Source organism: Scomber scombrus, chromosome 2 (assembly GCF_963691925.1).
Source record: "Scomber scombrus chromosome 2, fScoSco1.1, whole genome shotgun sequence".
Taxonomy (NCBI): domain Eukaryota; kingdom Metazoa; phylum Chordata; class Actinopteri; order Scombriformes; family Scombridae; genus Scomber; species Scomber scombrus.
This window is the reverse complement of record NC_084971.1, coordinates 29,913,606-29,940,488: the sequence shown is the minus strand read 5'-3', so window position 1 is coordinate 29,940,488 and position 26,883 is coordinate 29,913,606. Positions and strand designations below refer to the sequence as shown.

Here is a 26,883-nt window from a genome sequence, read left to right as displayed (position 1 = left end):
CTAATAAAATACCAATTACACTGAAAATGGGAACTTCCAAATATTGAAACATCCCCTGAGGATTAGAGCTCATTTCCAGAGTGAGAAAGAGGAGCGAAAGAGGGAAGTTAATGATACAAAGAGAAGTATGAGGAGAAGGGGGGTGACATTAGATAGATAGATAGATAGATAGATAGATAGATAGATAGATAGATAGATAGATAGATAGATAGATAGATAGATAGATAGATAGATAGATAGATAGATAGATAGATAGATAGATAGATAGATAGATAGATAGATAGATAGATAGATAGATGTGTGTTACTTCTTCTCTTGATGATATCCATTTTTATATACAAACCACAATGACTTATGAGCATCCAGCCACAGGGAGCAATGGCAAGCTCCGCACCTGCTCCCAATCCTTTTGAGAACGTCATTGTTGTTGTTGAAAATAAAATCAGACGAAAGAAGAAGAAGAAGGAGAAATAAGAAAAAAAAGCCTCTCCTCGGATGCAGTGATTCATAAACCCCAAAAATAACCCTTACACAGATGTCAGAGGATTAAGTTGTACCTTGGCTGCTGCAGCTGCATGTGATTTCCACCAGAGGGAAGTGTCAGTCACACAATCAGAGAACCATACATGGGCTCTGGGGATGGAAAAAGGTTTTGTCTGTTTGCCCACCATTTTGGTCTAAACTCAAATATCTCAGCAATTATTGGATTCATAGAGTACCAGCAGATCAAAGTTTCCATGTATCCTATGAAATAGCTCAACAGCTATGGGGTGGATTGCCATGCATTTTGGTGCAGATATCAATTGAGCCCACATAATGTATCCTATGGACTTTGGTGATCTCCTGACCTTTCCACTTAATTGTGCCACCATGAGGCTGACATATGTCATTTTGAGTGACGATTCTTAACAACCATTGAATGAGCTGCCATGAAAACAATGTCCCTTTAGGAAGAATTGTAAGGACTTTGGTGATTGTGTGACTTTATATCAGACCAAAACAATAAATAGTCCAGTAGTTTGGTTTACGCCCAAGTAGCAACGGTTACTGTGCAAATATGCTCAACTAAGATGGTAAACACGGTAAACATTACACCTGCTGAACCCCATGTTAGCATTAAGGGCTGTCCACACTGACAACGATAATGATAACTATAACTATGACAACAACGATGTGAGCGTCCACACTGAGAACGATAACATCCTGTAAACAGCGGTGTCAAGCACGTGCTGCACGCTCCAGCTGTGAGCTAATTATTGATGAGCTGTCACTGCTGTAGTATGTTATACGGAGAAATAAAAAGAAAACCAGAAGAGTTCAGAGGCGGGTGCTGATTCAGTGTGTTGGTCAGTGTTTCACACTAGTTGCTGTGATGTTTCAGTATTTATGGACCAAACTGACCCGCAGCAGATGTTGAACCGCTGCAGCAGTGACACACAGTATGAGCATAGATCCACTTTCAAAGATCCGCTAACTTTGTTTTTTTACATTATAATGGAGAACAAAGTTCCAGCATCTTTGTAATAATTAAGACCTATCTAAATAAATTACCTCTGGGTGTCAGCCTGTTCGAATTTACAGCGCGTCAGTTGGTGGTGAGAGAGGAGCAAAGCTGCATTCAAATAAATGAATAAATAAGGATTTATATTGACAGTCAGCATTTTTATCGTTCATCAAATAGCTCTGAAAGTTATTCCAACGATATTGTTCTCCTCTATCGTTATCGTTATAGTTGTGGTGTGGACTCCTCCGTCCATTTGAATTATAACGACATTTAAAACTATACATTTATAGCTATAGTTATAGTTTTCGTTCTAAGTGTGGACGGCCCTTTACCATTGTGAATATGTTAGCATGCTGGCATTAGCATTTAGCTCACATTGCTGCTAGCACAGATTCACTTTCACAAACACACACACACACACACACACACACACACACACACACACACACACACACACACACACACACACACACACACAGTAAATCAATACTTGCAAGCAAGAATACAAAAGAAGACTATGTTTTATTATGGGAAACATGTTCAATAGGCTGTCAAATAAAAAAGATTCAGTCTGTAAGAGGGTACATGATCAAAAAAGAGATGGTCTTTTAGGAAGTAGCCAACCTAAAAATACTAACATTGTGTGCCATCCTTTACATTTAAATGACTTCACTTTTCGTAGAATTCAGTTTCATTTCCCCTTTCAGTTGCTATTTTTTGGCATGGTTTTTTTTTTTTTTTCTTGTGTGTGTTGGACGAGCACTTCATATCAGTTCTGAAATGTGCCACATAAATATTCTTAACTTTATTATTTTATGATTTTGGAAGCCATTTTTTAAACGTTACCACCTTTCTTTTTGCAGGGAAGAAATCTCAAATAATCTACCATCGATTCCTGAGTTCATTGGTTTAATTTTTTTCATTTTCACCCAGCTTCACCTGATGAGGATATTGATGTAAAAATGATGAAGATACTCAATGACTCAGAAGCTGCTGATGACCTGCTCGATCCAGTGGGTGAGCCTGGTGACACGAGTGTAGACGCCATAGTAGTCCGGACGCCCGCAGCCTTTGCCCCAGCTCACCACCCCGGCCAGGAACCAGCGACCTGACGGCTCCTGGCAAACCAAGGGACCGCCAGAGTCTCCCTGACAGAGACAGGCAATGTTAAAGGGGCAGGGGGTTTAGATTTTCTTGGCTCTACAGCAAAAATTACCATAATCATTGAAAGGGCTGATGATCAGTACCAGTGACTCAACCATGACATCACCGATTGCATGAATGTGCAGCTGTTAAGACTCCTTTTATGGACTGTGTATGAGGAGGAAAATCTCTTTGATAGGATTTTCTAGATTCTCTCGACCTATTTACATTGAGATGCAATAGCTTGCAGGGTTTGTTTTGAGAACATGCGATTTTTACTTTTTTCATTAAATGGATTCCACTTCTTTGTCTTCTGGGAGATACAAATCCAAACAGAGAAAGAAAGAAAGTACATATACCCTAACCCAATTCATACATACCTAAATTTACATTTCAGTGTATAAAATGATCTATAAAATATTACAAAAACATTACTGTTGTGCCAAATCCTCTAAAAATCTGCCTTATATAACGATTTGGTGAATGTGATAACAGTTGCCTTTATGCACATCCAGCAGCAGATATTGGCACTGATTTGATTACTTTTAGATCCAATATTCACTCTTTTTACCTCTTACTTTACTCTCCACTAACTCCTGAGGAAAATACCTGCTAAAAAGTCAACTATGTTAAACAACTAGATGCTAACTTTTTCTTTACAGTTAAAGATGCTGCAAATATCTGAGAGGAAGTTTCACATTTGATTGATAAAAATACTGGTTATAGCAGCTTTGGATCATGCAATTAAGTAGAAAAAGAACATTGCATCTATGTGGTCTATGTATGTGTTTCTGTGTACCTGACAGGCATCTTTCTCTCCACTGCGGTAACCGGCGCAAAGCATTCTGGGAGTCACCACATGGCCATAGGAGCGAACACAGGCCTCCTCACTGACGAGGCGAACGTCTACCTTCTGTAGCACGTTACTGGAACTGCCTGTAAGAGGTCAGAAGGCAAAGGTCAGCAAAGGGAAGGCCAAAAGATTAATCCTCTTTTAAACCTTTTCCTGTTCATACACTTGAGACAATGCATGAACTCTCAAAATGAACCCAAAAGTCATTTTCCCTCACTAATAGCCTGTTTTTTAAGCCTGTTGAGAGCTGAAACTAAGATAATAACTACTTAGGTTTGATCCGCTTACTGAATATCAATTCTAGAGCTTCAGATGACTTTATATGAGCAAACTACAAACCACACAAACCAACAGTGAAATATCTCACGGACTGCAGTCACACATATATCCTCAGCTTGAGCAGAGCCATGCTTGTAAAATCAGTCGTTAAACGTTTTATGTTTAACACTCTACAATAATCAGCCTGAAAATGTCCTACATGACTGTAGCGGCCCTTTTTATGTGTGCAGTTACACACCAGCTCAAGATGTAGTAAATGTTTCATCTTAACAGCTAAATGAAACCACTTCACTGGAATTATAGTGGTGTAACCACACTTGAATGTGCACGAATCAAGGTAAACTTTTTCCTCTCAAAAGATGCAAAGCCATCTACTTCTATGAATTTTTGAAACTGATCTGCACCTTTCTGCTCAAGCAACCTTAACCCACTTCATTTAATTCATCACAATACCGGAAACCAGAACCACAAACTTCCACCCCCTTTACTCAAAGATGAAACTGTTTCTTCTTTTTAGTGTTTTTTCATTTTCTGTGTTTAAGTGCAAATATATTTTTGTGGTATTTTCAGTCTCAATTAATTATGTTTATTCTACTTTGGTCTCCTATTTTTGTTTGTTTCCTGTCTTTGTAAGGCACTTGGCACTCATTTTTGAAAAGGTCAGGTCACTCTATTAGCTCCCAGTACTTTAATCTAAATACTTCATTGCTCCACAGACTTACTCCCCAGGTTATGTTTGCTCTATTATAATGATAGCGTAACCTACTTTTTCTTTTGTATCACCACAAAAAACCCACCAAAGTGTTCAAAGTGTCCCAGAACAAGCGTGCTTTCAATGATTGCACAAGACAAAAAAAAAAAATTGCTTCCTGTGAAATTACTGAAGTCAGTGGAAAAAGTTTAGTGCTCAACATCTAACACGAAAAAAACAAATTTAGAATAAAACAAAATACTCTGCTCTTTTTTCTTTTTTCTTTTTAAACCTACAAGTCAAAAGCCCATATTAAAAGTATTTATGTTAATAAAGCTGCACAGTTTCATTTAAAAGTGTCTTTACAAGGTGTGATATCATGTCTCTCAAACCAAAGAGGTAAATTGACATTACTATAGTGCATGATGCAGGGAAACATATTCTTCTGACGTCAGTGCTGAGATAAACTTTGTTGAATTCATTACTGTGAATGAATTCAACAAAACTGTGGAGTAACTGTCCCAAGCACTAACTGTGAAGTTGCTGTGGCCCAATAGTTCCCATCATGAGTGCACAACAACACAACACATTAACACAACATACTTAAAATTACAAAACCTTTTCTCAATAACTTCCAAATAGCAGAGGTTAGGTTGGCTCATAATTATTCCTTGGTAAGCCTTCCCACAATTAAAAGGAACAGACATTTGTGAAATCTGCAACCTGAGCTGTAATGAGAAGTTGCTTCAGGTCACTTTGTAGCCACTGTGTCTGCTTTTAACAGTAAAACCCATTGTCTGCAAACCACACCACTTCCACAACCAACCTCACTCTCTACCCTCTCTCCATATACCAAAACCCCCCCCTATTTCTCTCCTCCCCTCTTCACCTCCCTCTCGTAGCGCCCCCCAGCCGGTGACCCAGCAGAGCAGGCCCGGCTCCAGCTGATGCGTGGGCGGGGGCAGGCAGGCGGGTCGAGCGTGCCCGGCAAGCAGCATGGAGGCGGGCCGGTCCAGCTTCAGCAGGGCCAGGTCATAGTCGTGGGACTCATCGTCGTAGTATTGGTGAAGGTGGATCCTCTGAACTCGCGCCACTTCTTCGGTGGGGCTGCTGCGGCTGAGAAGGAGTTTTCCCAGGTAGACCGTCCACATCGAGGGGGAGTAGAGACTGGAGGAAGAGGAGGAGAGATGAAGAGTTGTTATGTGTAAAAGGGTGATTTGTTATGTGTAAAGTATGATTTTCTTCCAATGGCACAAATTAAAGTGAAATACTTTCAAAACGTACTTTCTACTTTAGAGCCAAATCTCTCTCATCCACTGAAGTTCCATGGCTCTCTGAGAGCTGCACAAGCTTTTAATCGCTGTACAAGAAACATTAAAAGAGAACTAATCCTTTACAGTATGTTGCAGGCAGCTATAGCTGCGGCAGTGATCCAACCGGCTGATGCTGGCTTTGAAAGATACAAGTGTATAAATGCATCCAATGAATACTCATTCATGTGAGTCAGACATGCTGTCACAGCTAAACCCTGGATTGTAGAGACAAAGTCATATGTCATCGTGACATAGTCATAAAAAAGTGCTAAAAATGCTACAAAATATTCCATCAAATCAGCATATAAACATCTTTTACCGAAGATAATTAAAGTTTTTGCTCAACAAAGTGCCCTGGGTTGTTTTTGCTCTAAAAACACTTTCTCACACCTCAAGTAACACACCACTTCCTCCCCTCTCTTTTCCTGTACTCACCGGTCGTCATAGAAACAGTGGGCTGCAGATATCACCCACTGGCTGGAGATAAGCGCGCCCCCACAGATATGGGTACCTCGTACCTGAAGGCTGGCCTGCCATGGCCATTCCCCCTCTGTGGCGTTGCCCCCCCCAACAATACGGCTGGGGAACTGCCTCAGTCCGCATTCTGAATACACACAGAAGTACAAAGATGTTGACATAAATATATGTTTCTTTTGTGTTGAAAAAAGCTTTAACATGACATTTTTACAAGAAAGAAAATGCCTTTTTAAGAATGATACTGTGAAAAAAAAGGTTCCCCCGGATGAGGTTAGTTTTAAGAATGAATTGGTCTAACAGGAACTTGGTCAAGTCTCACCACAATGTTTCTCATCAGAGGCATCAGGGCAGTCAGAGATGAAATCACACTCTGGATTTGGTTTCTTCAGGCATGTTCCATCAGCGCACACATAGGTCATATCTGTACACTGCACAGCTGGACACACGGACACATGGACACACACACACACACACACACACACACACACACACACACACACACACATACACACACACACACACACACACACACACACACACACACACACACACACACACACACACACACACACAGAAATAAAGTTTTTTGCAAAAGATTGTGAATCACTTTGAAATGTTGTATGAATGTGGATGTGTAGATTTGAGTGTGTTACAGTACCATCAGTACAGTTCAGCTCGTCTGTGCCATCGGGGCAGTCTGGATGTTGGTCGCACACCTTGTACTGGTCCACGCACTGACTGTCCTCTGGGCACTCGTACTGCGCCACACACACTTAAAAAGGACACACACACACACACACACACACACACACACACACACACACACACACACAAATAATGCATGACCTATGATGAGTACTGAGGTCACTGAATGACACTAGAAACAGTTTAGCATTAGATTTAGCAACAAAGGCTACATTTTGCTCTGTGTTGATACTCTTAATTAACTTTTTTTTTTAACAATATTGAGAAACATAAATGAACAACCAGTACAGTACATGTTGTCACATTTGATCATCTTTGGAGTGAGAAATGAGAAAGAAACAATATATTAACTATGAGTATGTAATAAAGTTAATGATAATGATGATTGAGAAAGTGTCTCTTCCCTTTTTTACTTTCAGAATAGTCTATATAATTATTTCTATTCTTCTATTCTTTCTAATGTGTTTATATCAGATGATAAATGTTTTTTCCACCAATTCAATCTTTGCACCATCTGCATTCATTTCCTTTTCAATACTATGTATAAATGATACTGCCTTGCTCTTGAACACCACTTCATACTTTTAATCAATTTATCTTCAATCCACTAAATTGCCCTCTTTAAACATCGTTCTTATCTACAGAAATTACATTTTTTTGTGCACTGTTGTGTGTGCACGATTTTTCAAACAGTTCTTCTAATTTATGTATTTATCTTGTGAGGTGGGGTTGTATATAATGTACTTATTGTAAATGTTTTACCCAGAAGGCCCAAGCAGCTATATGACCAGCTTTAGTTTTGCAGTAATACCATCATCACTTTTGATGAGGTCATAGCAACTTGAATTGTTGTTTTCTTAGCTTTCTCTTTCCATCGCTTTATCACATGTTGTGTATTATCTCTTGGCTGTCACAGCACATGAGTTTCTGTCTATCAAAAAGTCAAACTGATTATAGTTTTAGCTTGACAAGTTTTCACTTTGCCAGATATTGTCAACCATCCAAGTAGGTTTAGCGACAGAAAAGAGAAGAAGGCCCATCAGATCAGATCAGCATCACTCACAGATTTTTAAGCCAGCTTGCTTTCATGAGCAACAAGCTGAAAAGGCTCACGTTACAGATGCTTGAACAATCCAGCCCTTAACAATTTTATATGATACAAAACCGGCAACTTTTTATCTTCCAAAGTAACGCAGCAGTCAATTCTTTACACAGCTCCAGTTTCAACAGGAAATACTGTGCAGGATGTGATATGTGAATTCATACGTTTAAAACTAAATATATACCACAGTTCCTCTCATCAAGTCCACTGGGACAGTCCTTTATTCCATCACAGGCGGGGACACACAGGCCGTTCACAGTGCACAGAAACTGACCCGGGCAAGCTGTAAAACACACAAATGCATGCAGTCACACATCTGTTCAAAAACAGAAGAAATTTGACCTATTGATTGCTTTAATCTGAAATGTACTGTGCAGTCTCTTCTGCATCCATAACTTACGATCCGATAGGTTAAAGACGCTGTAGTGCAGCTGGAGGCCCGGCCCTGTGAGTGACACCTCTGATGCCATGACAACAGTGGCAGTCATAGAGAGCAGGAAGAGGCGTTCGCTGTATGGCTGGAGGTTCCTCGTACCACACAGTCTGAGAAAAGACAAAAAAAAGACAGAGATACTACAGTAAAATCAAATGGAACTGAAAGAGTTTGTGTCTTTTTTGCAGTGCATGGAAGTTACAATGTAATATACTGTATATGTTCTGCTATGTCGGTCTATTCTGTGCACACAACATCTCCAGTATTACATGTCTGACTGTGCTGGGAGAGGGATCCCTCCTCTGTTGCTCTTCCCGAGGTTTCCTGAGAGTTTTGTCTTATTTGAATCAAGAGTCTAAAGACAGATTGTACAGAAAGGCCCTCTAAGGCAAATTTGTGATTTATGATATTAGGCTATTTGACATGACTTGAATTCCTGCTATGTTTCCCTGTGGCAAACAATTGTTCTTTTGTTCTTTTTGGCCAGGCCTCCTGACTCTCATTGTTTTGGGTTAGTTTTGGTATTCATAGCATTGGTACATTTATATATTCTTTTCAAATAAATCAACTTGGTGATCGTGAGTTTGGATTCAGTGTCTGACTGTAGGTCAGTCATCATTTGAGCCATTTGTAAGTTTTGGTGGCAATAACATAAAACACACACACACTGAAGGTAAAAATTGGCAATGCATGAAAAATTATGTAGCTATCTGCAGTATATTGAGCTCAAATGAGATGCTGGTGCCCACTCTCGTCGGTGTAGGAAAATGTGACGACATGACATAGACAGAACATTAATGCTGTGTAATATAAATAATAATTTAACACATTATGCGTATTTACTTTTTTAATCATAACTGAAAACACCTGACTAGTCTGCACATTGTGACTTACATGGAAAACTTTGACCTGCACCAACGCTTCCTGTCAGAGAGCAAACTGCGTAGGTTAAAAATAGTCATTAGATTAATCTGCTGGAAATATGCTCAACTTATTCTGATCTCTGTACACATGTTGCGTAATGTCTATTTATCGATGTCCTCAACATGTGGTTTTTCTGAGAAGAAACAGACTAAAGAAGATGTAGGGCTCAACCTAAAACACCTGTGCCTATTAAAAGTTTTTATATATTTAAGTTGTGGTGTGCAGACTTTCCAGTTGTTCTCATTTGAAGATCAAACACCTGCAGCACTACACAGATGAGTTTTAAAACGTCTTCACGCACCAGAATTTCCATTGGTTAATCGTTTCAGCTGTTTTATCAACCAAAAATGCCAAATTACAGACAAAACAGGAAAATTACGACACTGATCTCTCAGAACTTGTGATAGGTATTTTTATGCCTCCGCACCAGCAACGGCCGTGGTTGGTGGCATTATGTTTTCAGGTTGTCTGTCTGTACCGTCTTCTTGAGAGAATTTCTTAAAATTTGGCACAAGCGTTTACTGGAACCCATGACTAGATTTTGGTGTTGAAAGGTCAAAGTTACTGTGACCTCACAAAACACCTTTTTGGCCATAAATGAAGAATTGATACATTAATTATGACAAACTTTCACAAAAATGTCTAAAATGATCAAAGGATGACATTTTATATCCAAAATCATAGATGAGTCCATCATCAAAAACACAACTACTTTTCAGTAAAACTCTAAATATGACAACTTTAATGATTACCTTACTACTGCAATGGCCTTAACTTTAATAAAACCCTTAATTTTCTTGGTAGAAAAACACCAATTAAGGATATTTCAATTTCAAATTAAGCTCATTGCAAGCTAATTGATGACAAAAATACAATTTCATCAAGAAAAAAGCTTGTCTCATGTCTCATTATAGTAAGACAGCCTAATATGGCTTTATGATAATATCATAATATTATAATATTCTGCAAAAAACACTTTTCTGGCCATTATTCAACGCCTTAACTCAGGAACAAAAGGGGAGATTGTGACCATATTTCACATTTGGTCAGATACTGAACTCATGACACTAATCTTCTGTGTCTTCATCTTGAAACTGTGGTGATTGTATTGATCTTTTGTGCTGCTGGGTTGACGAGGTGTGTGAAGCATCCACATTTTAAAATGTGTAGCTTCTTTGCTGCAATATGGATATTTAAAGCATTGTCTACTGTCTGGAAAATACACTTAATACCTCTTATTACATTCCTTCAAGTCTGGATAGACATGGATGTAAACTGCAACATGACTGGTTGGTGATGGCATTAAAGCACAAGGCAGTTTTTCTAGTTTAATACCACTGAGGCTGAGTCACCCTCTGTTCGTACAGACCAGCTGGACTCACTGTGGTACAATCTACCTGCGGTTCTGGATGATCCACGCTCCCTGGGTGCAGGCCTGGTTGTAGCTGGCTCGGCTGAGCTCATAGCCCTCAAATGTCAGAGATAAGCCCATCCCTTCACTGGGCATCTGAACACACACACACACACACACACGCACACACACGCACACAGATGACAAAAAAACAAAAAACCCAATCACAGACATACAGTATAACGCCCTTAAAAATACAATTTTTTGGTGAATTTCATGCTAAAAGAATGGTGCTTCGGGTGCTTTTTACTGGCCTCAAATGTCAAAAAATGAGTCATATTTGATCTATAAAGGTTAAATAATGTATGCAATTGGGTGAATGACAGATTAGATTGATGATTAAATGAGCAAATTCATCAATTAGTCAATCAACGAAAGACACAAGCGTCTTACAGTAAAGTTCCAGGTACAGTTGGTGTCGGGCGGGTAGTAGCTGGGAAAGAAGGGTGTCTTCAGTACGCCCTGGATCTCTGATACTGCCTTCAGCTCTATAGTGTAATTACAGTCTGAGAAAGAGACAGTGGGAAAGAGAGAGAGATGTTCCTCAAAATAAAAATCCATTCTCATTTGAGGCATCAATGCATTTTAATTACAATACACAGAATGAGAAAAAAGTTCATCTTGAATTCTGTGGCGTCTACGTTCCACCATTGTCTGCATCTGAGAACAGAGCCTGCAGGTTTTCATACAAACTGGCTCAATCAGGTCCAAAGTGGTATTCATTTAGCTATGTCGGAGATGACTCATCGCGTTGTATTTTCGTAGTTTCCCTTGAAAACGAAATAACACCATTAACTAATTCTGGTTTAATGTCAGCTGCTGAATAATCACAACTTTGGGTTTTTTCCTATGAAACATTTTAACTCCTACAGCCAGTGGCAAAACATGTTATTCAGACATTCATGTCGCCAAGATGATGTATCATTTTTTAAATAATATTATTAGAAAATTGAGTACTGATAGCATAGTGTTTTATCTACACAGTGTATATAGGTAACGCTAGTATAATAATAGTGTTGTGGTCTGTGAAGCCCCTGTGGGTTCATGTGTGGGGACGTGGCTAAATTCTCTCTCGCTTGCAGGTGAACAGCTGAGGCTGATTGCAGTAACTCAGGGCATCTGGGTCCAGCACCCTGTAGCTTATTTGCGATTCCTCTTTCTCATTCATGGGAAGGCTGTGCTAAAGTTCAGACCACCCTGCTGACTCTCTTCCCTCTGCTTCTCCCCACAGGCATCACCATCTTTGGTTTGGTTTCTGGATATGTAGCTTCAGTTGTAGATATCTTGCTTTCTGCACATTACAACACCCTCACCATTCATCATCCAGCCCTTCCAATACTGACGCCACTGATGTCCACAGCTCATACTTGAATTACTCTAATTTGGCACAACTTTTAATTTGGTCTGGTCCTTCCCCCAGGACCTGTTTACTAGGGGCATAAAGCCCCGGACAACTGAGCTCCTAGGGTCATTGGGACACGCAAACCCCTCCACCACGATAAGGTAGTAGCTCAGGGAGGGGACCAACCAAGAAATCAAATCAAAGGACATAAGAAAAGCCATGAACATATAGTCTGTTTGCAAGAGGAAGTCATAGAATTGGTCTGTTAAGAATCATTGACGTGACCAGAAGATGGATATTAACGACTTTTGTAATCACCTGACTTTTAAAACCTCATGGGGTTGAAATTTTTGTCATTTTAAATTAAAAGTCTCCTCAGCTAATGAATGTCTCTTATTGTCATTTTTGCAAAATGACATTCCCATCAGCCTTGGCCTCAGGTTTTTATTCTGCTCACTGAATTGCAAAGCAAAGAATTCATATTTCAGTATACTAGAATTCATCCTACTCCTTTCAGTCTTGTTTATGTAACATTTGTGAACTAGTAAAGAAGATGTGGGCATTCAGGTGGTCTTACCCTGGTGGTCCCAGGCCTGTGCAGTCAGAGAAAAGGGGTCCTTGTAGTTGTACAGACCCTGTTTCCAAACTACCGTCATCCACTCGCCTGATGAAAGGACACGGACTACACGTTCATGTCTGCTGCAGCCATAAACACTGAAGGATAGAGAGAAATATGGATAGAAGGATGGAAGGATGGAAGGATGGAAGATAATTAATGACAGGTAGTGAAAATCCATGAGAATCCTAATCTCTAGTCTCTAATTATGCATTGACTTTGGAAGAAGTGGACAGAAAGTGATGCGAATGTGTTATTCTACTTATTTGTGGACAGCAGTGACCAACTGATATCAGGTGTTTACCGGAGGGTTAATATTGGCCTCATATGTCACAGCCAATATGTACAGTATCTGTCTAATTGTATACTTGTCAGTGGATGAAACTCACGAGGTGATGAGGTGAATATCAGTGGGGGTGAGGGAGTCATACACCACCAGTCTGTCGCGGCACTCTGGCAGCAGCCACTCCATGTGAAGCTCCAGCTGGGAGCCAGGGGCGGCCTGGAGGTGCCACATGCAGGAGGAACGCTGTGTGTCGGGGCCGCGGAGAGCCACAGGACTGCTGGACACCAACTTTTGATAACGGTAACAGTCTGGAAGAAGACATTTTAAAAAAGAATGAGGAGCGGTAGAACTAAGCTGTCCTTGTGTGGGAACTGTTTTGGAGTAAATTTTGTGTTGCGGTTGAGACTGACTTATGGGTCCAAGTTGCTACAGATATTGTAGGAGATGAATGGCAATATCAACACTATCAAACCCTTAATAAAAGATTTAATCTATTATTCAACATTATGAAGGCCTATGTTAATTATTTTGGTAAACATTTGCTTCAGTCAATATTCGGAAATCATAGCTGAATCCAAAAACATAAAACTCTAAATATGACAACTTTAATGATTACTCTTTTACTACAATGAACTTTAATAAAACTCTTAATTTTCTTGGTAGAAAAACACCAATAAAGGATATTTCAATTTCAAATTAAGCTGTTCTCTAATTTATGACAAAAATATAACTACTTTGTCAATATAAAGGCTTTAAATGTCTCATAATATAATAAAAGATGAGACAGCCTAACGTGACTTTTAGTTTTATTTAAATATAAAGTTAAAAGCTTTAATAACTGTGTTAGAGACACACATTGGAACAACCATGTATAACAGTGGATCACTGCAGTACATGCAGAAAATTCATTTGCAAATTCATTTTTGTGATGCATGCTCATAGATCAGATGAATCAAAAAGCATTGAAAGAAACTATAATTATGAATAAGGAAATGAAAATACACGGTTATACCAAATGAGGCTTTGAGAAGTTCTATAACTTTGGAGTCGGTCTCTGTAGGGAGCAGAACAAAAACACAGAAGAGAAAATAAAGAAGAAAAAAAAACACTTTTCATTCCTGTGTCTTCATCTCTACACACACACACACACACACACACACACACACACACACACACACACACACACACACACACACACACACACACACACACACACACACATACACACACACACACACACACACACACACACACACACACACACACACACACACACACACACACACACACACACACACACACACATACACACACACACACACACACACACACACACACACACACACACACACACACACACACACAGTCTTTCCTCTCTTTGCTTCCCCTCCTCTCTGTCTCTCACCACTGATGGACAGCGAGGGGAGGTGAAGGAGGTATCCATCAAAGCTGACCGTCTCCTCTTCCTCTGACCTCCAGTAACCTCTCAGACCCTCCACCAGGCTGCTGGTCACCTTATCCAGTCTCACCCTCTCAACATGGCTGCTGGGCACAGACAGTACTATCCAAAAGTGAGCCACAACACTCCCTTCCCTGCAGAAACAAAGCAGAGACCAACATTTATGGTGTTTAGGAGATGTGAACACACACACAACAGATGAAAGTCATAATATGGCTTTCCCTCTGTTTGTTTTGTTATACAAGTCATTTTGGCTGTCGTACATCTGTTAAAGGGTATTAAATAAATAAACCAGCAGTAATGGAGACAGTGGGCAGAGTTCACGAACCTATTATACAATCAAGTGTGTGTTTGATATTTTTTTCAGCTCTGAAAAGTCACCAATGGAGATTTTTTTAGCTGAAGTTCCGGAGCAGGGCCACAAATGCCTTCCTGCCCAACCCATTTCTTTGTTTTCATGTTCTTTACAAGCTGCTCTGGATGTTTGAGCCCTATGCATTTAATCATAATGGGGTTTTTTTTGCGGTTAGTTTCTGTGTCAACTTTCGTTCACACTCAGAGACAAATATGTGTAACCATTTTAGAGCTGTAGGAGGCCTGTGCTGCTGGTCCCAGTATATGTTGTTTTCAGCCAGTTCTTGTTTCCCCAAATCTCTATATTGGAGCTGGCGAGTGCATGAGAAGTTGGCATGACCCATGGAGCCACAATGGTCACATTTATGGAAAATACATCCGGTTAAAATAAACAGGAATTATCCTTTAACTTAAGATATAAATGATCCATGTATTGTGTATGTCTGTGGTCTATTTGGAGCACCACAATGTTATGATTGCAAGTACATTTTTTTTTAATAATCCAGTTCAACCCAGCTTGAACTTTGGTTGCTTTGAGAGCGAGCATTTATTAAAAGTGAAACTACAACACCAACACCAACACCAACACAGGGGGCACCCAGATTTGAACTAGGGACCTCTTGATCTGCAGTCAAATGCTCTACCACTGAGCTATACCCCCTCTGGTAAGAGGATTAGCACTCAAAACACTCATCATATAAGCCTGCTGATACTGGTTGAAGATGAAAACAAGCGGTTCTTGTTCATTTTCAAGCACCCCTCTAAATCCATGCTTCAATTTTGGGATCAAAGCTAACACTTGCTGGTAGTCACCATAGTAACACAGGGGGCACCCAGATTTGAACTAGGGACCTCTTGATCTGCAGTCAAATGCTCTACCACTGAGCTATACCCCCTTATATAACATAATTACCATACTCACAACATTGATTATAGGCATAATTATAAACTGAGTGAATGAATATCAAAACATGTTTTCTTATTTGGCTTCTTATGAGTAAAAACATTACTGAGAGTCATTACTTCCATCTAGAAAGTACTTCCCAGTTCCCATTTTTGTGCTTGTAAGTTAAAAAAAAGTCTGATTCAGTTACCCAAAAGCAAACACAGTGGTGTAGTTGAAGTATCGAGAAAGGCTGGAGCTCTTCATTATCTTCTCTACCTGAAAGACGGAGAAAGAAAATATCACCTTTCACATGAGTGTATTAAACCACATCTAGGCCTATGTATACCCACATCTAAATATTGCTGGCTTCCTTTTTTACAAGTAGTAGTTAAGTTCAAAACTACCTAGAAAAACCCGCACCTGTGAGCTCCCTTGGCATATGAGCCATGTTATTCAGGTGTACATTAGCATCAGGGGAATGAATGATCCCTGCTCACCATGCTCTGTACTCCCTTGGCCTCTTTCTTGAACGCACGGCTGCTGTGAGAGGACAGATCAGCAGAGAAGTTCCTGTTGAGGATTGACACATAGGCCGTGTACTGCTGCTGGACACGAGGCTCCAACACCCAAACCTTGTACTCTGTCGGAGAGAAAGGTATGAAGATCAATACAGCATGATTAAATGTGTAATTATATAAAAAAAAAGGAGGGAAAAAAATCACTCACCCAGGAAGTACCAGGCCAATGTGGCTCCTGCAACAATGAGGATGATGATGAGGATGATGAGAAAGGCCAGGAGACATTTGCAGGAGCGAGTCTTCCTGATGGGTTGAGCCACAGTTTGTGCACCAGCTACTATCTGTGGAGATATACAAATAATTTCATAATAATAATTTCATGGATACACATAAAAAAAACTGCAGTGTTGAAAACAAACTTGAAGTGATTGCGCAACGGAGCACACAAGGCACTGAGATGTTTCCCAATGGACTATATTTAGCCACAGGGTTGTTAGGTTCATTGTTTTTATCTGGTGGGTGAAATGTGTCTTCTTAGAAAACAACATTACATTTAGATTTTTGGAAATAAAAAAACAACTTTGCATTAAGCACTTAGTGAATTAGTTGTATTTGTATTCACATGCGTCATATTCTTCTTATTTTTGAATACTAATGATGCAACACTGTAAAAACCAACCTCTGAACTGTCGCTGCTATAATGAACCTGTGATCATTTAAAATGTATACTTGCAAAAAAACAACATATATGTTAACAGAAAGCTTTTTAATTACAACGTTTTGGGGTAAATGCTGATGCCGATATTAGGGAGTAAAAAAAACTGATTTCTATATTTAAAATGATAATATTATACATATAGAATATACATAAACACACATTTTTTTGCAAAGATCCCTCAAATGTGGTTAATGTATATATTTTATTGTGCACTGAAACAGGAAACTGAAAGAATGTAATAATTATAATTAACTATTCATTAAAAAACAGAACAAAAAACATCTACGTATAAGCTTGAATTAAGAAAAAGGATCACATATATACATAAGATGATGCTTATATACCTAAAATAGAAATTATCAGCACACATAGACAACATATAATACTGATCTGTGAATGGCCAATATTACTGGTTGGCATATATATGAGTCAGACTCTAATTATAACCATGATAGTCTTCTATGAAGGTTGGAGATGAGCCACATCTTTGCTCTGACGTGTGAAAAGGCGAAAGAGTTCACCAACCTCTACATTCACGTAAGCACCAACTCATCGATGTCAAAAGCCACATTTCTCACGAATAATTTATCGTTACTAGAGTTTCAAATTGTGTAAATGCTACCCTGAAAACAGTTTGATTTGTTCTGGTCTGAGTGGAAAGTGCTAGTGTCCCCAAATGGCTTGTTTCTAACTTAATTGACACATGATCATGAACAGAGATACTAATAAGTGGTGTAATATATTCAGTATTTGCAACTGTAATCATATCTATACCCTTTAACCCTTACATACTGTTCATATTCTCACTCATTAATTCGTCTCTACACCTATTCACATTCATGAATTCTCACATCAGTCATTAATAAAATGATTAATCCTTCAATTGATTCATCTTATGGGAAAAACACATTCACAATCACTATTTTATAGAACATGGTGAATACAGCAACATGACGGATGCTGATTTTTTTTCCATTTTTTGTACATTTGCATATAAAAATGTGTATCAGCTGCAGAAAAACTATTTTTTTTAAAATGCATTTTATTTCCATTTTTGTAAACTGTGGGTCACATTAGGAAAAGTCTGACTAAAATAAATGTGTATAAGATGTCTTTATTATTTTATAGCGTATAGTGTATAAATGAGTCAAATTTGACCCTGAATAGTATGTAAGGGTTAAGACAACGTTGTGCAAACATTTATTGTAATCATTTTACCCACTTCCATCATGAATTTCAAACACTGAGAATTTAAAATGTTTGCAGTAAAAGAGCAAATCTTTGTTGAAGAATTATATACTTATCTCTGTCCTTGTAGCGAGACTCAAACAAGGGAGGTTTGTCCACTAAAGGGCACATGGGGACAGATTTTAAAGAAATATTTTTGTGGAATAAGCTTATTTGCTTTCTGGTGGAGAGTTGGATCAGAAGATTGATACCGTTCTTAAAAGGGAGTTCTTTCAATCTTATTATCTAGAGCAAATATCTCCTAAAATGTTGAATTATTCCTTTAAATGCAGGAAGACAGACATTTTATCAGTTGTGGCTTTTAGCCTAGAGCTAAAGTTCTTCAGTTTTAATCCAGTGTAGATACAATACTTTGGGGTTTATTAAAGTATGCTTTGTTTATGTATCTTGATTAAGTTGCCTCTCAGTGTGTGAAGCATTCATGAACCCAAGAATATATGAATGAAGCTTCTAAATGTGGAGATTTAAGCCTAAAGGTCCACAGTCAACCAAAACAAGAGCTTCCATTTGCCATCATATGAAGGCCTACGAATGTGGTATTCTATTAAACACGTATTTATTCTAACAACTCTACAGGTTTGACACATTTATCTGAACATACTGACTGATAAACCTCAGACTACAACATATGTATTTCAGTGTTCGCCTTACTGACCCCATTGTTCAGAGAAGCGGGTGCGACACCCTGGTCACATGAAATGGACTTCTTAGACCCCTGTCCGAGCGCCATTGTGTCACTCCAGATCCCTCGTTCCTTGAGAAAACATCTCACTGTCTATGCAAGCTCATCGATGTCTGAATTTACAATTTAACAGCTTTTAAAGCATCTCTTGTAAGCACATGACCAGACATGCTGCTCCGACAGACAGAGAATGGCTCCTTCTTTGTTTGTAAGTCCAAAGGTAAAAACATGTCAGTCAATATTTCCCAAAGCTTGTTTAAATCCGCCCATTTCTCAAAGATAGGTATATCTATGCTCTGGATGACAGTAGAATAAAAACCAAAATACATTCACAAAGTCCTGACTGGTAGCTTAATTATAACTGATCACACAGGTAGCAAAGCACAGCAGTGAGTAAAGGTAGGTAGGCAGCAGGTACGCTGATGTCAAAAACTCTCACCTAGCAACAGTGATGCTCCCAGTCACCTCCCCCCTGCACAAGTACATCTGATGGGAGTGGAGCAGGGATAGGCTATAACTCATATCTCCAGAGTTCATTTCATTTTCCATGAAAACAAGACACCCCAGTGGACCATAATGTAAGCACATAGTGAGGAAGTCTGAGGCACCAGCAGACATTTGTATATATCGGGATTGTGTATTTTAAATTATGAGGCAAACAAAACAGTTGGTAGATACTATCACATTTATTTGCATGGTGTCAAAAACAAGATTGAAATAGCTGCCTCTTTTCATGTCAACACTTGTGAAAACAGTCTGAAATGTAAAATAGGATATATGCTGGTATACACACTACAGCATACAAAGAAAACATTCATCATTCAAAAATGTTCCCTTTAAAATTCAGCATCCACCATTAGTCATGCTCTCAAGAGTGATGTTTGGATGAATATTTCACCAAGTGGGAACACACACATGCATATCACAAGCAAATGATATATAATACACACTTTAGGCAAAGTAGCAGTGCAGCAAAAAAATAAAAAAAACAATAAAAAAAAAACAAAATGACAAGAAGAAGGTTAAAAATAACAAACAACAGTGTGTTTAGGTAAGCAATGCTGAGTATTGCTTACAAAAAAATCCACAGAATACAATACAGAAATGCATCAAATATTAACCATGGGTTTTAACTAGAAGAGTAAATAATATAAAATATTATATAACATTTCTCTTACATAATATAATAATGTAAAATACATTTTGTTTTAAGGTTCAGTGTTACACAGTGTATGTTTCAGCATCAAGTACGATCCTTTTTTTGTTATTAGTTAGTGGTTACACTGACCTCTCACAGGGAGAATATTTGTCAAAAGTCGGCATTTCAGAAGAAGGATGTGTGAGTGTGATTAAGCGACCAACTGAATACCCCTCCCCTAATAGTCCACCTACAACCTACAGTGGTCGTGAAACTACATCAAATGTGAAAGACGCTCTAAATTCACACACTGGACCTTTAAATGAGGCAGCAATCACATCACTAACAATACTGGAGTATATGATAAAAAACATGGTAAAAAAAATAAAAATAAAAGGTTCTCACACAATGAGCAAAACAAAATATACATATATTTGAACTATTTACAAAGAGTTTGACAGACCTCAGAATCTGTTGGGCAGCTGAAAGAAAATGGAGGAAAACAAGATTCACAGTTCACTGAAATACAAACAAAAGTAAATTCTTTGATTCCCATCTTTTTAGACCCAAAGAAAGCATTTGATACAATTGTCCATGATATCAGATAATCAGTCGTCTTGAAAGGTTTGTTGGCCTTTTTGACTTTGTGTTAAACTGGTTCAAAACATACATCAAATGGAGCAAGTTAGCAGCTATAAAACTCATAAACTAAATAAATGCATGAGCAATAGTTTCTTAAAGTTAAATGAGGACGAAACTGAGATCCTTCGAGTTGTCCCAACAAAAAGAAAAAAGTTGTTTAATAATCTGGAGAAATAAACTTGCTAGGTTAAATCTGAGGTTATTTGTACTTTTTGCTTGTTTCAACCTCAGTGACATTACAAAAAGAAGACATGACGTGCAAATAAGTTATAGAAAAACAATCTTTTTTTTTGTTTTGGTGTGTGCGCTCCGTGCCGTGAAAGTCCCAACAATGTGAGCAGACAATGCAGGAATATTACAGCAGCAGGAAGACTCCTACCAAACGAACACATGCTGTGCACTGAACAGAGGGCCATTATAACAGCAGTCTTTGTCTTTGTCTCAGTCAGTGGCTTTTTTGACTTTCAGCAAAAAGTGATTTTTTATTTATTTTTTTACGATTTATTTATTGGGGGGGCATTTTTTTCCTTTATTTGACAGAGGGAGGGAAATGACCTGCAGCAAGAGAGGTATTGTGTATAATTGACAATAAATATGTATTTTTACTTTTGTACTTAATTACATTTTAAAACCTGCACGTTCTTACTTTTATTTGAGTGAAGGAGTTGAATCAGTACTTCTACATTTACCAGAGTCTTTTTATACATTCTGTATCTTTAGTTCTACTTAAGTACAGGATGTGAGCTCATTCAAAACGCTGCAGCTCAGTTATTAACCAGAACCAAGAGGAGAGAGCACATTAGTCCAGTTTTAGCTGCTCTGCACTGGCTTTCTATAACATTTAGAATCCCCTTTAACGTCTTCCTCCTTACATTCAAAGCCCTTGATGGGCTAGGATCAAACTACATTGCTAACTGCCTTTTTAACTATTGTCCTTCAAGAACACTGCGATCATTTGCTGCAGGTTTATTGGTCGTTCCCAGCCACAGCTGAAAGACAATTGGAGATGCAGCCTTTGTCAGTTACACCCCAAAGCTATGGAACACACTACCAATGGATATCAGTGAAACCAGCTCACTAAATATTTTTAAAAGGAAGCTAAAAAACGTATGTCTTCACTTTAGCCAATCAGGAAATTAGTACATAGGTCAATACTACATTTGGTTTAAGGTGATAAATAAATAAATAAAATAAGAATACATTCATTAAATGACTTCATAAAAAAGCAAGTCGTTTGACATTAAGCAGTAAATAAAGGATCATATGATGTGTCAATTCAATTATCTGTATAGTGCCAAATCATAACAGCAGTAAGCAGGCTTAGACCCTTATTTATAGGGATCCTACAATGCTCCACATGATAACAAACTACTGTATCGTAGAGCGTTAATTGTTAGGCTTACTGAACAGATTCCTGTCTGTTTTTAGCTCTGTTTCTGTGTCACTGGCATATATCCATCTCCAGAGGGCTCCACTGACTTGGTAGTTGACATGAGAGCAATTCTTTCCAGTAGGTGACATGGCAGAGGTTGCTGAGCTGGACTGAATCCTGGCCCAGAGAACTTCAAAGGCAGTGATGTGGAAAAAGGCAGCATGCACGGTAAAGCGCAAGAGGGAGGAGGAAACGGGAACCTTGTAGATTCAGTGGACTTGTCAATGTCCTCCATGCTCTCCTCTTGACTCAGCTGCTCCTCACCCCCACTGCTCAGACCTGAATCCAGGCTAAGGAGCTCATTGCTATCAGCCTGCAGCTTCTGGACTGGTTCGTAACCAGAACAAACCTGAATGGACCCTTTGCAAACAATGCCTCCGCTGCTGATATTACCAAATAACTTCTGAAAACCTTCATCTTGCCCATTGTCTCCTTCCCTCTCCTCCTTGGCTTGTGGCACCTCATCATGGCTATCAGTCATATTGATGCTATCTGCCTCCAGGCTCTCTTGACTGACCTCTTCCCCACTACACATACCTGAATCTAGACTCTGGAGCCTGACACGTTCGGGCTGGAGCTTCTCAACCCTATTATAGTCTAAAATGACTGGTATCGTCTCCCTGTTGCTGCTGCCTGTTTTAAGCAGCTGTAGAATCTCCTCGTCTTTCCTTCTTTCTTCTTCCTTTCTATCCTGTTCTGCGGTGTTACCTTTGCCTTGACCACCAACAGGCCCATAAGGTGAATCAGTCGCACAGGGCTCCAGATTCCCCGCAGTGAGAGAGGGGACAGGAGGAAGAGGATCAAGGTGGGAGTAACTGGGGTTGGAGAAGCTGGAATTGGTTGAATCATAGCTGCTTTCGCTCTTCATCTTCTCGAGCAGTGCCACGTCTGACCTGCAGGGCGCAAAACCATCCCCTTTGCAGGTTACCTCTACTGAGATGAATTCCTCTGGTTTTATGAAGAAATGTAAGGATTTGTTGGTGAACGGAGGACTCTGCCAAATCTGGAGGATAAAAGGGTCAAAAGTTGAGAAGTAAATAAAACAATAAAGAATAATTGAAATTTGCACTGGACTATGAGTTTATCTTAAAGTCTAAAAATAGGCATATAGTGTCTATAGTGTTTTTGTTTTCATTCTGTACTCGCATGTGACACAGTTACAACCTTTTGGAATATAAAGGTAACATGTCTATCACTTGACTGATGAGTAATTTTTTCTGTCAGGTTTCAAAGCCTATGTGGGCGATTTGACACCTACAACAGGCTATTGTGTCATGTTTTCCGTGTCTTATTTTGATATGTGGTCTGGTGTGTTTTCTTTCATTAAAGCTGCACTAATCAATATTATTATATTGACAATGTATCAAATGATTGTAAAGTTATATGACATGGGTTGCTGACAGTGACAAAGCCGCAGATAATTATGACACAACTCTGCAGTTCCTCTCAGATTTTTCTCATTGTTGTTGTTACTGGGTTAGCAAATTTAGGGCAGCATGGACTTCTTTTCCAGCACCAAACAGCTGACAGACAAAGTTTGCATTTAGCTTGTGACCAGAGGTAAACATCCAGTATTTAAAGAGACAGATATCTTTGTCTGAGGTTTGTCAGAAGGTGCTGCCAATTACTGCTGCTCGGAGTACCAAAATACCAAAAGTGCATGGCCAAATATCTATGTGGTTTTTTAATGTAGAGGACTTCTTATACATGCTTATCTGCTAATAAATTCAGTACGATAATAACATCTATGTTGTGTTTACAGCTTGTTCTGCTGCCCTCAAGTGGCCAGAAAATATAAAATATTTCTGCTTATATTTCTGCTTAATATGTTGTGAAATATTTAACACTGTTTTTATGTTGCATAATGAACATATTTATAACTAACATTTAAACACATATTGCAAAAAAAAAGCCCCCAATGTAAAAAAAAAAAAAAAAGAGAAAGAAAGTAAAGTAAAGTCTTTGTCTTGATTAAGATGAAACAAACCCTGAGAAAAAGAACATTTCAACACACCTGGTCTTTCATAATTAAGGACTCTCCTGGGTCTGGCAGTGGTGAACCTTTGACCTTCTTTTCTATGTAAACCCTAAAAGACAAAACAACATCATATTAAAGCAAAGTCAATATACTCCTCTTGAACACAGAAGGGTAGAATTGAACACAGTTTAGCACCAAAACAGACACAAACATCATGGAATATTACTCCGGTGTGGTTACTTACCAGGCGGTTTTGTCAGTCTTAAAATATACGAGGGCTAGAAGCAAGGAGCCTACAACTGCAACAGTCATACCCAAGATCATCGAAAGATCAGCTGGTGAAGACAAGTCAGAAATATCACATTAGCCAAGAGGTTAGGCATACTCTATTTATCTCTGTGTGAAGAACAAATAGTGATATTTATGCAATTCTCTTTAGTCATCCGGATCTTGAGTGCTGAATTTGAAGGATCATGACATGATTAAGGATAATATAGAAAAACATTGTTTTCTCTTATACACATTTAGGTAGATTTATGCCTGAGTGAAATACTGTATTCTATACTTTCATGTATTTGGGCCCTAAAAATATCATTTAAATGAAACAATCTGAGAAGGGAGAAATCACTTTGATTAAACTGCCCACCCATCACTACTAAGGTCACTACGGTCATTTCCTCTGATTATGGGTCAGGGCCAGGGTTAGGCAACTAAACCCAGTTAAATTAAGGGACATGTAAGGTTGCAGTTAATATTAAAGCAAATGACAGGTCTGTGACAAGACCGCAAACTCTGCTATCTTTCTTAAAAGTCTGGCGTACAACGAACTCAACACCTTTCAACCTCCTCCCCTCTACCTTCCACTTCGCTACATGGGCAGCAGACAAAGGTTACAAATATGCACCTGTTCTCTTTGCAGGGTTACAGTTAAACACAGCAGTTGTCGCTTACGTCTGACTACATTGTTTAAAAAAAACAAAAAAACACTTTGCTTTCTATAAATTTGGTAACCCTTACCTGATTGTGGTGGTTTAGGTTTTCCAACGCGTGAAACCCAAGTTACAGTGGGGCTCCATTCACTCCAGACTGACTCATATTTATTGGACTTCACTCTGACGTGTGCCTCATACTCCTCCCCTATTATCAACAGGTCTGAGTCCAGCTCGGCCTTGCATTCCGACTTACATGAGCTTTCCACTGTCCTTTCAGCCTGCTAGGGTTAAAACAAATATGTGGATGTTTAATGGGCTGGTTCATTTACACTGAACTTGTGAATCATTTGTATACATTCACTGCCAAGATAATCTCTCCACAACACTTGCACTCATCTCTGACAACATACCATTCATGCAGTCACATAAAAATAAAATATGTACACACACTCAATGGCTGATCCTTTTGTCTCCACTTCATTTGGGTGTCGTGAAGTAAGATTCTTCTATTTTTTTTTGGAAACCAGGAAACGGTGGTCAAATTGACTTTTGGTGCTTCTGGTGGATTCAGCTTTACTGCAATATGAGAAACACATGCACAGACTGTGTTTAAGGTCGTCATGAAAAGCTCACAAAGTAATATCACAAAGAGGCAATATACTTTATTGTACTCACTGTGACAAGATGGCTTGTAGCGCGTCGTCCAATTTTGCTTCCCAGGGTTACAGGTCAGAGTAATGGACAACACATCGATGCTCTTAAACTGAAAATATTTTGAGAAAAAATGATGCTCTTAGAACACATTAATAAGACAACAATACAAAACAAAATAAGATCTTAATTAGCTAGTGTTTTACTTGCTTACTTGTTTTACTAGTCGAGGTGATAATCTGCTAGTTGCACTCAAAAAGCTCTGATTAAAAGCTCCAGCTAATAACACATTACAACATAGTCAGCTAGCTTAGGATACAGACTCGAAACTGGCTGAAACATCTGGTCTAGTTCTGTCTAAATGTGGAGAAATCAGACTATAAACACATCTATAGGCCACTTATTAAAAGGTTATTTTTACAGCTCTTTTGTTTAATCTGTAGAAAAACCGAGGTGTAAACATTTGCAGTTTAACAGGGTGATTATGTTAGGCTATTGGTTGGGAGTAGAACCTTTCAAGATATAATGCGTTAAGTTTTAGAGATAGCTACTGGCTGATGGAATTTGTTCCCATTTTGTTATTGGACTAGCTCTTTTTAGCCCTTACGCTAAGCTAACTGTTTGCTTGCTATAGCTTCATATTTAATGGACATATATGAGATTGGAAAACAAAGCCAATAAGCAAATATCCTAAAATGAACTATTCCTTTATCATCCAGTGGTAAATGGACTGTACTTATATAGCGCTTTTCTAGTCGTTATGACCATTCAAAGCGCTTTTACACAACATGTCTCATTCACCAATTCACACACATTCACACACCCCAAGCAGGGTGCCAACCTGCTCATCAGGAGGAAACTAACCATTCATACAAGTATCTTGCCCAAGGACACATTGACATGTGGACTGGAGGAGCTGGGAATCAAATTGCCAATCTTCCAATTAGTGGACGACTGCTCTACCGACTGAGCCACAGCCGTGTTGCAGTGATATGCACAGCTATTCAAAATATATATTTTTCTTTTTTATGTAAGTGGGCTATAGTAGTAATAATGTTTGGTCACTAAGCTTCTCAGACTCACGGCGCCTTCTCTATTGAAGATCAGGGAGCAATTCTTCAGTGCTGGTCTGGAGACATCAAAGGGTTCCAACTTACAAGAAGTGC

At 38.9% G+C, this 26,883-nt stretch overlaps 2 protein-coding genes and 2 non-coding genes across 4 annotated transcripts; all 4 read right to left on the bottom strand.

The window, feature by feature from the left end:
• Nucleotides 1-2,249: 2,249 nt before the first annotated feature.
• Nucleotides 2,250-19,146, bottom strand: LOC133996393 (transmembrane protease serine 6). Its single transcript, XM_062435960.1, has 18 exons — nt 18,918-19,146; nt 16,505-16,637; nt 16,276-16,418; nt 15,987-16,054; nt 14,485-14,672; nt 14,092-14,133; nt 13,183-13,387; nt 12,755-12,891; nt 11,229-11,341; nt 10,822-10,931; nt 8,468-8,610; nt 8,252-8,350; nt 6,919-7,032; nt 6,580-6,696; nt 6,219-6,387; nt 5,360-5,637; nt 3,447-3,583; nt 2,250-2,652 (listed from the first exon to the last, which is right to left on the bottom strand). Exons 1-18 carry the CDS (start codon nt 18,990-18,992, stop codon nt 2,488-2,490), a joined length of 2,436 nt encoding a protein of 811 aa, XP_062291944.1. The 5' UTR covers nt 18,993-19,146; the 3' UTR covers nt 2,250-2,487.
• On the bottom strand, nt 15,482-15,553 carry trnac-gca (transfer RNA cysteine (anticodon GCA)). The gene has a single exon. It is a non-coding gene; the product is annotated as a tRNA-Cys (tRNA).
• On the bottom strand, nt 15,717-15,788 carry trnac-gca (transfer RNA cysteine (anticodon GCA)). Its single transcript has one exon. It is a non-coding gene; the product is annotated as a tRNA-Cys (tRNA).
• A 3,002-nt stretch (nt 19,147-22,148) lies between the features above and the next one.
• Nucleotides 22,149-26,846, bottom strand: LOC133995967 (uncharacterized). Its single transcript, XM_062435478.1, has 7 exons — nt 26,801-26,846; nt 25,742-25,829; nt 25,515-25,642; nt 25,152-25,344; nt 24,379-24,469; nt 24,171-24,243; nt 22,149-23,159 (listed from the first exon to the last, which is right to left on the bottom strand). Exons 3-7 carry the CDS (start codon nt 25,545-25,547, stop codon nt 22,149-22,151), a joined length of 1,401 nt encoding a protein of 466 aa, XP_062291462.1. The 5' UTR covers nt 25,548-25,642; nt 25,742-25,829; nt 26,801-26,846.
• Nucleotides 26,847-26,883: the final 37 nt, after the last annotated feature.